This window comes from Bufo gargarizans, chromosome 3 (genome assembly GCF_014858855.1).
Source record: "Bufo gargarizans isolate SCDJY-AF-19 chromosome 3, ASM1485885v1, whole genome shotgun sequence".
Lineage (NCBI taxonomy): Eukaryota > Metazoa > Chordata > Amphibia > Anura > Bufonidae > Bufo > Bufo gargarizans.
The window spans coordinates 391,629,262-391,642,298 of record NC_058082.1 but is presented as its reverse complement, the minus strand read 5'-3'; the positions used below and the strand labels follow the sequence as shown (position 1 = coordinate 391,642,298).

General features: G+C 43.5%; 1 protein-coding gene across 1 annotated transcript in view; it reads left to right on the top strand.

Moving 5' to 3' along the window:
• Positions 1-13,037, top strand: part of MYO19 (myosin XIX) — an 833,713-nt gene that overhangs the window by 775,667 nt on the left and 45,009 nt on the right. Inside the window, exon 24 of the mRNA XM_044285692.1 lies at positions 478-545. Within this exon, the coding sequence (XP_044141627.1) occupies positions 478-545 (68 nt within the window). The remainder of the gene's footprint in view (positions 1-477; positions 546-13,037) is intronic.

Genomic DNA, 13,037 nt, shown 5'->3' with positions numbered 1-13,037 from the left:
AGGAGGAAAAAACAAAAATGGGCCCACATTAGAGATGAGCAAATGTCTTAAAATTAGATTCTAAATAAACTGTAACTGAATCGAAAGTTAACTTACACAAGAATTGCCTATTAGTTTGATTTTTCTAATTTTCTTATCACATGAGTTTTAAATACATTGCTTTTAGAATTAGTGACTTTTAAAAATACCTTTAATCGTGATTGTTGGTATATACATACCTATACCCGCACTAAGTGTACTACATTTCAAAAAGATTATATATATTTTTTGACAGGGGAGTAGAGACCCCTAGACAGAACATTCACTGGTGACACAATACTGTCTATAGACTTATAGGTTCGAGAAACTGCCAAAAAGGGACAGGGTCTGTAAGAGGGCAGGGCAGACAAAACGCTTACCCTATAAGCCCTAATATCTGCTCAGCCCAGGGTGACCCTTAACTTACACAAGTCATAATTGTAACTTTTGTCATTTTAGGGATCTGTAAAATTTCACTACAAGAGGTCTCCACTACAGTTTGCCAACATATGCCCAGATGGACTGAAGTATGGGTTTAATGAAATTTTGTTGGAAAAAATAAAATAACTGACAGAATAAGCAAATTTATAGCCTGTATAAACAATAATTTTAAAGCCTTTTGCACTTTTGAGTGATTACTTTAAAATTGTCTATGCAATATTTGATGTATACAAAAGTATTCTGCACTTGAGGATTTTATGAATCAGATGTTTGTTTTTGGTTACATTGTATTGTTATGTAATGCAGATGATCAGTCTGCATGGTATGCTGTATATAGGCTTTTATTTGTACGACAGTTTATCATGATTTATTCAACACTGATTAATCTATGTGTACTGCCAGTGGTACTGATAACACTAACGTTATGTGTTATTCTAATATTTTGCTATTTTTTTTTCTGTATGGTTATTCATGATCTGAGTTAGCAATTATTGTCCTAGTAGTACTAATTCATGGATCTTTCCTGTGTGGTATTCTGACACTACGAGAACAAAGAACCATAAGATGGTTCTGGTAACATAAAACTTAGGAGGTCATTTATTAAGACCGGTGTTTTAGACGTTTAGCATAAAAAATTATTAATGAGACTGGCCTGACGGCCCTTCCCCACCCACGCCACGCCCACTTTTTTAGACCTGGAATGAGCGGGGAAAAGTTGCAGATTGCACCGCAAATAACCTTTGTGCCACAATCTACGCCAGAAATACGCCTAATATAGGTGTATTTCTGATAGTAAATGGCCCCCTTATTTTTTTTCCTACAAGAGACTTCAGAATCTTCAGCTATAATCACAAGTTGAGCCTTTTAGTGTTTTTAGTGTTAAATTGACGCTATCACGATGAAGAAGGCTGAGATAAAGTTTTGTGGGAAACATTTCAGTAAAACTGGTCATTTATGCCTTTAAATCTGAATTCTTTCTGAGTTTAGTTGACATGTGTCGTTATAACACTGATTGCTATTTTAGTATTTGTGTGTACAGCAATGCCTGTTGATCACTGACAATAAGCAGAGGTTCAAATCAATAAATTACAAGTTATATTGATTCTCTTCCTAGAAAACTATATATAAATCTGCTTTATATTTCCTCAGTTATACTATGATGGGACTGGATGCACAACGTAACAGATTCCCTTTCAAAGTCTTTTTGCATTGGCTTACCTCCAAAAACGTCAACATGTTAAAATCCAACAGCTTGATCAGCTAGGATATTTCTAAAGGCCAGCTTAAAGGGAATCACCTGGAAATTCAAAGTTAAGCTAGGCACAAAGCCTTGTAGGTTGAGCTCATCTAAATGTAATGATGCCTGGTCCTGCCAATCAAGGAGGAGAGGTAGGGGCTGGCAGAGGAAGCTGGAGGAGCAGTATGTGTGCCTCGGACCCATTCTCGGTGGACTTAGGCTCTCATTTGCATATGAATTACAAGTGCTTCACCAGAATAAAGCAACAGATTGCTTATTGAAAGGTACTATTACAGTCAGCTTTCTAAGCCCTATTGTTCATTGGATCTGGCTTAAAGGGGTTATCCCATCTTAGAAAATGGGGGTCTATCGCTAGGATAGGCCCCCATTGTCTAATAGGTGCGGGTCCCACCTCTGGGACCCACACCTACAAGGAGAACGGAGCAAAGAAAGTTGAGGAGGGTGCACCGCGCATGCACAGCCACCCTCTATTCATTTCTATGGAGCCGCAGAAAATAGCCGAGCACTGGCTCGGCTATTTCCGTCGGCCCCATACAGGGAGTGCAGAATTATTAGGCAAATTAGTATTTTGACCACATCATCCTCTTTATGCATGTTGTCTTACTCCAAGCTGTATAGGCTCGAAAGCCTACTACCAATTAAGCATATTAGGTAATGTGCATCTCTGTAATGAGAAGGGGTGTGGTCTAATGACATCAACACCCTATATCAGGTGTGCATAATTATTAGGCAACTTCCTTTCCTTTGGCAAAATGGGTCAAAAGAAGGACTTGACAGGCTCAGAAAAGTCAAAAATAGTGAGATATCTTGCAGAGGGATGCAGCACTCTTAAAATTGCAAAGCTTCTGAAGCGTGATCATCGAACAAGCAAGCGTTTCATTCAAAATAGTCAACAGGGTCGCAAGAAGCGTGTGGAAAAACCAAGGCACAAAATAACTGCCCATGAACTGAGAAAAGTCAAGCGTGCAGCTGCCAAGGTGCCACTTGCCACCAGTTTGGCCATATTTCAGAGCTGCAACATCACTGGAGTGCCCAAAAGCACAAGGTGTGCAATACTCAGAGACATGGCCAAGGTAAGAAAGGCTGAAAGACAACCACCACTGAACAAGACACACAAGCTGAAACGTCAAGACTGGGCCAAGAAATATCTCAAGACTGATTTTTCTAAGGTTTTATGGACTGATGAAATGAGAGTGAGTCTTGATGGGCCAGATGGATGGGCCCGTGGCTGGATTGGTAAAGGGCAGAGAGCTCCAGTCCGACTCAGATGCCAGCAAGTTAGAGGTGGAGTACTGGTTTGGGCTGGTATCATCAAAGATGAGCTTGTGGGGCCTTTTCAGGTTGAGGATGGAGTCAAGCTCAACTCCCAGTCCTACTGCCAGTTTCTGGAAGACACCTTCTTCAAGCAGTGGTACAGGAAGAAGTCTGCATCCTTCAAGAAAAACATGATTTTCATGCAGGACAATGCTCCATCACACGCGTCCAAGTACTCCACAGCGTGGCTGGCAAGAAAGGGTATAAAAGAAGAAAATCTAATGACATGGCTTCCTTATTCACCTGATCTGAACCCCATTGAGAACCTGTGGTCCATCATCAAATGTGAGATTTACAAGGAGGGAAAACAGTACACCTCTCTGAACAGTGTCTGGGAGGCTGTGGTTGCTGCTGCACGCAATGTTGATGGTGAACAGATCAAAACACTGACAGAATCCACGGATGGCAGGCTTTTGAGTGTCCTTGCAAAGAAAGGTGGCTATATTGGTCACTGATTTGTTTTTGTTTTGTTTTTGAATGTCAGAAATGTATATTTGTGAATGTTGAGATGTTATATTGGTTTCACTGGTAAAAATAAATAATTGAAATGGGTATATATTTGTTTTTTGTTCAGTTGCCTAATAATTATGCACAGTAATAGTCACCTGCACACAAAGATATCCCCCTAAAATAGCTAAAACTAAAAACTACTTCGAAAAATATTCAGCTTTGATATTAATGAGTTTTTTGGGTTCATTGAGAACATGGTTGTTGTTCAATAATAAAATTAATCCTCAAAAATGCAACTTGCCTAATAATTCTGCACTCCCTGTAGAAATGAATGGGAGTGGTGGCCGCGCATGCGCGGGGCGCTCCCGTTCACTTCAATGGGAGAGTCGGGGAGCTACGCCTGGTGGTGGACAAACCCCAGGAAACCTGGTGTCCTCCAGCCACAACTCTCCCCAACTCAGTTTTCCTTGTAGGTGAGGTGAGGGTCCCAGAGGTGGGACCCGCACCTATAAGACAATGGGGGCATATCCTAGCGATATATGCCCCCATTGTCTAAGATGGGATAACCCCTTTAACAGTAAATTTCCTGGGACAGATTATTTTTAAAGGGAATGTGTCATTATAAAATGATCTATTGTTTAAATTGTGTTTTTTAGGTTGAACATATTTTTAAGAATTTTAGGTGGTTATTTTTTACTTTTCCATGTCAATATCTATATAAAAAAAAAAAAAAAAAAAAAAGGAAAAGATAATATCCTGCAGTGTTTACACTGGCCACTAAGCCTAATGATAGTAAACAAATCTTGGCCTGTACTTTATCATTGCATGCAGGATTAGAATGACAGTAATCACCTATATAGCTAAAGGCCCATACACTGTAGTGTGCTGTGGGTTCGACTGACAGTCGAAAGTGTGTGCAGAGCTCCTGACCCTTAAATTAAGGGGGCAGGGGACTGGATAAGGGTGAGACTGGGTATGATTAAGGGGGGCAGGGGACTGGCTATGGGTGACACTAGGTATGATTAAGGGGGGCAGGGTCTAATTGAGGGGGCAGGGGACTGGGTAAGGGTGGCACTGGGTATGATTAAGGGAGGCAGGGGACTGGCTCTGGGTGACACTGGGTATGATTAAGGGGGGCAGGGGACTTAGTAAAGGTGACAGGGTATAATTAACCACCTCCCGACTTCGGTCAGAGCCGGCCCGCGCATGCGCATCGCGGGCCGGCAAAAGTTCAAGGAGTATTTTGTCAGCAACCTGCCAGCCAATGGTCGTTGCTGATTTTTAAAAAAAATCGAATCAGAAGCCAGCTAACACATCATATTAGTAAATATGATGTGTTAAATGGCTTCCCTGCTCCTCTGCTGGTCCTTTTCGTCGGTTGGTCTCAGCAGAGGAGAAGGCATCACTGTGAGTACCCACCAAAACTTTACTTAGCACCCAGATCACCTTCCATCACCCCAATTAACCCCTTGATCGCCCCCTGTCAATCACCTAGTGAAAGGGAAAAAAGTGATCAGTGTAAACTGTCACTTTTTTTTCCCACTGGTATTGACTGTTAGCTTTAGGATAGTTTAGGCCCCTTGGTTAGGTAGTTTAGCGATTGTTTAGCGCCCAGCCCACCGCACTCACTGATTCGCTGATTAGCGTATCGCTAATCAGCATTTGTACTTTTATAGTATCTGTAAGTGATCAAAACTGATCACAGTGAGATCTATAATAGTATTAGTGTCACCTTAGTTCGCCCTCCACCCAAAACGCAGTGTTCGCCCGATCAGGCCTGATCGGTTGCCCACACGTGCGTTCGCCCACGCCCGCCCCACCGCAGTGACAAAAATATATATTTTTTTGATCAATGCACAATCACTTTACACGCGCTGCGGCAATAAAAAAATCAGTTTTGATATTTTTTATCAACCGCAGCGGCCTCCGGTACTTCGCTAGCCTCCCATTTGTAAGACAGGCTTGCTTTTTTTTCTTGGGTAGTCTCGGGGAATACCCCTAAATTTAGTTGCCCAAATGTCAAACAGGGGGTATTCTTCTGAAGTGGCCTACAGGCTTCTGACCCAGTCGGATGAGGAATGGGAACCCTCATCTGATGAATCTAGCGGGTCAGAATATGAACCTGTAGAAAGCAGTGGCACTCTGACCCAAAGTTCGGACGAGGAGGCTGAGGTCCCTGATAGCACCAGGCATACCTGGCCCCGTGTCGCAGGCATACCCGGCCCCGTGTCGCTAGACCACAGGTTGCGCAGGATCCACTTCAAGGGCAGCAGAGTGGGGCTGGCGCTGTCGGATTACGTGGTGAGGCATACACCAGCAACGCAGCCCATCCTGGACCTAGTACTAGCACTGCCATACAACATGGTGAAGTGGCGAGCACCAGAAGGGCAGTTGAAGCTGGTACGGTGGCACATGCAGTAGTTACCCCGTCGCAGCCACCGCACAGACAGGCCCGTAGAGCCCCTAGAATCCCTGAGGTGCTGGCAAACCCTGATTGGCAGTCCCCAACTTCAGCTGCACCTGTAGTTCCCCCTTTCACCGCCCAGTCTGGAGTTCGGGTTGAGACAGCTCAGATCGGTTCGGCCCTGGGATTTTTTTTAGTTGTTCTTGACTGCGGAGCTCTTAGACTTAGTTGTGGCAGAAACAAATCGGTATGCCACACAATTTAAAACCGCCAACCCGGGAAGCTTTTATGCCCAGCCTTTCCAGTTGAAACCAGTCCAAGTTTCCGAAATTAAAATTTTTCTGGGCCTTCTCCTCAACATGGGTCTAACTAAAAAGCATGAATTGTGGTCATATTGGTCCACGAACCCAATTCATCACATGCCCATGTTCTCTGCTGCTATGTCCAGGACACGATTTGAGACCATCCTGCGTTTCCTGCACTTAAGCGACAACACCACCTCCCGTCCTAGAGGCCACCCAGCTTTTGACCGGCTCCACAAAATTAGGCCCCTCATAGACCATTTCAACCACAAATTTGCAGATTTGTATACCCCAGAGCAAAACATCTGCATAGACGAGTCCCTAATACATTTTACCGGGCGCCTTGGCTTCAAACAATACATCCCAAGCAAGCGCGCCCGGTATGGGGTCAAATTGTATAAGCTCTGTGAAAGGGCCACAGGCTATACCCACAAATTTAATGTCTATGAGGGAAAAGATCGGACCCTGGAGCCGGTCGGTTGCCCTGACTACCTGGGGAGCAGTGGGAAGACAGTCTGGGACTTGGTGTCACCCTTATTCGGCAAGGGGTACCATCTTTATGTGGACAATTTCTACACAAGTGTGGCCCTCTTCAGCCATTTGTTTCTACAACAAATTGGCTGCTGTGGCACCGCACTAACTAGTCGCGCGGGCCTCCCCCAACGGCTCGTTACCACCCGTCTTGCAAGGGGGAGAGGGCTGCCTTGTTTAACCAAGAACTGCTCGCGGTGAAATGGAGAGACAAGTGTGACGTTTACATGCTCTCCTCCATTCACGCAGACACGACAATCCAAATTGAGCGAGCAACCCGTGTCATTAAAAAAGCCCCTCTCAGTCCACGACTATAACCTTCACATGAGAGGGGTGGACTTCAATGACCAGATGTTGTCTCCGTATTTAGTGTCCCACAGAACCAGACGCTGGTATAAGAATGTGTCTGTATACCTAATTCAATTGGCTCTGTATAATAGTTTTTTTCTCTACAGTAACGCTGGGAGAACACGATCCTTCCTCAAATTTCAGGAAGAGATCATCGAGACCATCCACCAGTGTAGTTAGCCGTCTACACGAGCGACATTTCCCCAATGTCATTGCTGGTACCTCAACCCAACCGTCACCCTGAAAAAGATGTCGTGTCTGTAGCAGGAGTGGAATAAGGCATGACACCCGCTATTTCTGTCCTGACTGCCCTGACCACCCTGCCCTATGCTTAGGGGAGTGTTTCCGGAAGTACCACACACAGGTACACCTAGTATAGGGACCACATCTCACCAGGACAGGCACACAGGGCTATTAGGGCCCATTCACACAGAGCTACTGCAAACCTCTCCTTTCACCTGGGACAAAGTGCATAACGCACTTCGCCACATCTTTGGGCGATTTGCGCTTTGCACATTGTCCCATGGGGAAGGAGAGGTTTGTCCTATAAAGGTAAATAAAAAATAAAAAAATCACCAGTAAGCAAAAAGGTTAATGTTCAGTTCAAAAGTTAATAAAATTATTGCTTTGCGGCCTGTTTTTTTTTTTTTTGTTTTCTTTACCTTCCAGGTGGACCAACCGATCGACTAGCTGCAGCACTGATGTGCATTCTGACAGAAGCATTGCGCTGCTGTCAGATTACACACAAGTCGGTGTATTCGGCGCTGCAAGACGAGATTTCTCCTCTGCAGTAAAAGATACGTTTGCCGAGGCATATGAGCTGAGGAGGAGGCGGTGTTCCTATGCTTTGGCAAACACTTTGTATCTAAAAAAAAAATAAAAATCCCGGCAATGATTTTATTCATCCACATCGATTGATGTGAATGGAGAAATCTGGTTTGCCAGGGCATACGAGCTAAGTGGGTATGGATGTTGGGCGGAGCTCCTATGTCCTGGCAGACGCCTTTCCCCTCCTTTTTTTTTTGGCAGAGATTTTTTCATCCACATCTCAAAAAACATCTCATTACCTGTATGCTCAATATAAGGAGAATAGCAGAAACTCCTAATGCTGGCCATACATGTAATGATTGCGGAGACCCTCAAATGCCAGGGCAGTACAAACACCCCACAAATGCCCCCATTTTGGAAAGAAGACACCCCAATGCATTCGCTGAGGGGCATATTGAGTCCATGAAAGATTGACATTTTTGTCCCACGTTAGCGGAAAGTGAGACTTTGTGAGAAAAAACAAAAAAATTTCCGCTAACTTATGCCAAAAAAAAAAATATTCAATGAACTCGCCAGGCCCCTCATTGAATACCTTGGGGTGTCTTCTTACCAAAGTGGGGTCACATGTGGGGTATTTATACTGCCCTGGCTTTTTAGGGGCCCTAAAGCGTGAGAAGAAGTCTGGGATCCAAATGTCTAAAAATGCCCTCCTAAAAGGAATTTGGACACCTTTGCGCATCTAGGCTGCAAAAAAGTGTCACACATGTGGTATCGCCGTTCTCAGGAGAAGTTGGGGAATGTGTTTTGGGGTGTCATTTTACATATACCCATGCTGGGTGAGATAAATATCTTGGTCAAATGCCAACTTTGTATAAAAAAAATGGGAAAAGTTGTCATTAGCCAAGACATTTATCTCACCCAGCATGGGTATATGTAAAATTACACCCCAAAACACATTTCCCAACTTCTCCTGAGTACGGCGATACCAGATGTGTGACACTTTATTGCAGCATAGGTGGGCAAAGGGGCACACATTCCAAAGAGCACCTTTCGGATTTCACCGGTCATTTTTTACAGATTTTGATTGCAAACTACTTCTCACGCATATGGGCCCCTAAAATGCCAGGGCAGTATAACTACCTCACAAGTGACCCCATTTTGGAAAGAAGACACCCCAAGGTATTTTGTGATGGGCATAGTGAGTTCATGGAAGTTTTTATTTTTTGTCAAAAGTTAGTGGAATATGAGACTTTGTAAGAAAAAAAAAATCTAAATTTTCCGCTAACGTGACAAAAAATAAAAAGTTCTATGAACTCACTATGCCCATCAGCGAATACCTTAGGGTGTCTACATTCCGAAATGGGGTCATTTGTGGGGGTTTTCCACTGTCTGGGCATTGTAGAACCTCAGGAAACATGACAGGTGCTCAGAAAGTCAGAGCTGCTTCAAAAAGCGGAAATTCACTTTTTTGTACCATAGTTTGTAAACGCTATAACTTTTACCCAAACCAATTTTTTTTTTTTTTGCCCAAACATATTTTTTTTTTTATCAAAGACATGTAGAACAATACATTTTGCGAAAAATTTATATATGGATGTCGTTTTTTTTACAAAATTTTTGCAACTGAAATTAAAAAATTTAATTTTTTTGCAAAAAAATCGTTAAATTTCGATTAATAACAAAAAAAAGTAAAAATGTCAGCAGCAATGAAATACCACCAAATGAAAGCTCTATTAGTGAGAAGAAAAGGAGGTAAAATTCATTTGGGTGGTAAGTTGCATGACCGAGCAATAAACGGTGAAAGTAGTGTAGTGCAGAAGTGTAAAAAGAGGCCTGGTCATTAAGGGGGTTTCAGCTAGGGGGGTTGAAGTGGTTAAAGAGGTTGCCTGGTCCTAAAATCAAAGTTCTTTTTATGTACTTGTAACACCCCTCACCATGCATACATATGCCCCTAATACCTGTTTTTCATGTTTGAGCTTTCCTTCTGCCTGTCTGGGCATCAGACTATCGTGGCAGATCTGTTTACTTTTTCCCCTTCTTGTTTTGTTGAATACATAACTTTATTGATAATAAAGACCTGGCAGAGTGATGATTCACAGGCTGGATATGCCCCCCAAACTGCTGTCTGTAGCAGCTACTCCCTCTCTAACTCCGGTGGCAATGTTACTAAACCCATAATAAATCCTTGTAATCTATTTTTCACTTAGTTTCTAAATCCTATAAGGCTCTTCCCTTACATTGACACGCGAATGTGAAAAACACATGGACGTTACCCATATGCTTTCCTCAACTGTATGTAATTTCTGAAAAAGGTAGAACATGTCCTATTCTGGTCCTCAAAATGAAGACCTCGAACCTATAGAAGTCAATATGATTGCAAAAAATGCGGATCAGACAGATGGTTTCCTTATTTAGCGGACTCCCAGGCATCGGCACTTTACAAGCCGTGAACTGAGCTGTCAGCACAGATGCTCAGTTCACTGCAGAGGCCCTGGAATAGACACTGGAATATACTATACTATAATAGCACTGATCATGTGTCAGGAGTGCAAGCCTCCCCCTGGCCCCGGGGATGAGGTTCCGTCAACTGCAACAGCAGGAAGACAAGACGACGGGACCTTGCGGAAGAAGAGAAACCTGGTGAAATGGAGTCATGTGACCATACTCTGGAGCCAGGAAGCAGCAGGGTGGAGGAGGGTGAGTATATGACTGAAGTTCTTTTTTTCCTCAGGTTAGTTTAAAGGGCCATATCATAGGGTTAGCCTGGAGAACTCACTTATAGAGGTATAGAGGCCTGCATGTATAGAGGTATATTCCCTTATGGTTGTCTCCAAGAGCGGATCCTTCAGCAACTTGTGATTAAGACACCAGATCACAGAAAGGGAGGACATTCCAGAACTACAGAGAGCACCCAGTCCGGGCGCATGGTCCGACCATACAAACTGGCCTATTGAGCTCCTTGGAGAAGAGTCTAATAGAACTTGGGATACAAATAGGTAGTCTAACCGCCGATAACCGTTATGAGAATAAGAATGAAATGTGTAATCCCTATGTTTTGGATGGAAAAGTCGCCAAAGGTTTACCAATGACATCAAGGTCAATGTCATTTTGGGAGCTTTCAATGATTAAAGAGATCATAGCTGAAGAGGAATCTAATATAGGATCAAGACAAAGGTTGAAGGCACACCCCCTAGAATAATGTTGGTTCCCTCCACAACCTCACCAAGCCCTGCAGAACTCAAATACCAAAGCCCACCTGGCCCTGGTTCGGAAAGTAAACCGAAGCAATGGTATAAATGACATTTGCAATAGACACTTTAAGAAATAAAAACCTGCCTCCTGGATCTGTCTCTGAGGCTAAAACCTCATACTTGACTGATTTATGAAAAGCAATCGATACCCCATAGGCTTTACAGTCGGGGTGGGGAGAGTGATGCCAGTTAGGGTAGCAGGAAGAATAAATGAGTCTCCTGCACCATGCTACCATAACCCGTCTCCTGTATAGATGGTATAGGATTTGACTTGGTTTTTCAGGTTTGCTAAGGCCACAAACAATAACAGAGGAAAATGTCAGCGTGGCCATGGTGTTGGAAAGTCACAAGAGATAATAAAGATAACAATGAGCTGCCAGTCCCAAAAAAGGGATAGACAAGGAGAAACAGGAGGGAGGACAGGAACACAAAAGACAATACAGTATTATCCATATCAAGGAAATAACAATAAGGCATATGCCTAAACTACCAAGTAACAACAGTCACTAACGACACTGGTGTCGCAATCCCTAGTAGGGGGAAGAAGAAGCCAATTATGAAGGTGGCTTGCCACACCACATCACAGAGGGAAGATTAAATGTTCTAGTAATAGTGTTAAAAGGCTACTAAAAAGGAAAAATAAATGAAAAGCCGATGAACTCCATACTGAAACATTGAAGATTCAGAATATTTCTTTGTTGCACTGCCAGCTGCAGGCCTCCAATAATATACCTGTAATAGCCCTGGTAGTCTGACACATGCTCCAGCCCGTCACCACCAATAAACTGCTTCCCTGGGTATAGCCGCCTCCGATGTCTTGGCTACAATTGATCTGTCGATCACAGATATTAACGTTGGGTGTCTGTTGTTTAAAACAGAAGGAACCTGTTGTGCTCACGAGTGGACGCCATCTTTATCCTTTTAACGCACAATAACATATGTACATCATTAAGCATAAGAGGTTGTATGGAGCAGGCTGCTGATGGTTGTATAATACAGCAGGCACCCAGCCGAATTGACGGGAAACCCGATCATATAACCCCTCAGATGCCATGGTCAATATCATGGCATCTGTGGGTTAAGACAGAGGGAGAGGGCTCCCTATGCCATCTGAACCGAGCCCATGCAGCAAAATCGCAAGGGCTCTAATCAGTGTCGGACAAGGGTGCATAGCGCCTACCCTATATATGCAAATATCGAGAATTCATAGCATTTCAAGATCCACCTTTTTATTTTCCCATTCACATAGCTGTGCTAGGCTTACTTTATTAGTGCCACAATGAGGGGGTGGGGGTGTAACATTAAGTTGTCTGCTTACCAAGGTAGGGACTCCTCTTGCGAGCAGCAATTACTTTATGTAATTGCTTCTCTTTATGACCAAGCCTGGGCATTTTGTTGGGAAAAATTAAATTATCCCGAGACATGGTAGAAACCATATTCTTTGATCGGTTTAAAAGTCTGCTGGGATAATTCCTGGCTAGGAGACGAGTGGTGACAGTATTCATTTCTTCAATGCAAGTTTCACTAGAGGAACAATTGCGCAAAGCGCGAATATATTCGCCCCTAGGGATATTATGGACAGTGTGTGCAGGATGACAGGATCCCGCATGTAGGATGGTATTTCCTGCGGTTTCCTTTCTGTGCGTACGACTGTGTACACGGCCATCCCCCACGTCCAATTTTCTGCATTGCTGTATGTTGGTTTTTATCTGCATGGGATTGAATAAAGCCTCAAGTATTTTTCAGTGAAGCTGGACCATCTTTCTTATGAAATATCTTCTGGCACTGCTGTTAGTAGCAGCACTGGTAATGCCTGCAGACCAATGGAGTATTTTTTATGCGTCCCTGCTCTCTTGGTGTGAGGAGAACTGATCTGGTTCCCCCTGTACTAAAGAAGGGTGATATCCCTGTGCAGTTACACACCACTAAGCCCATCCCTGCTCCACAATTTA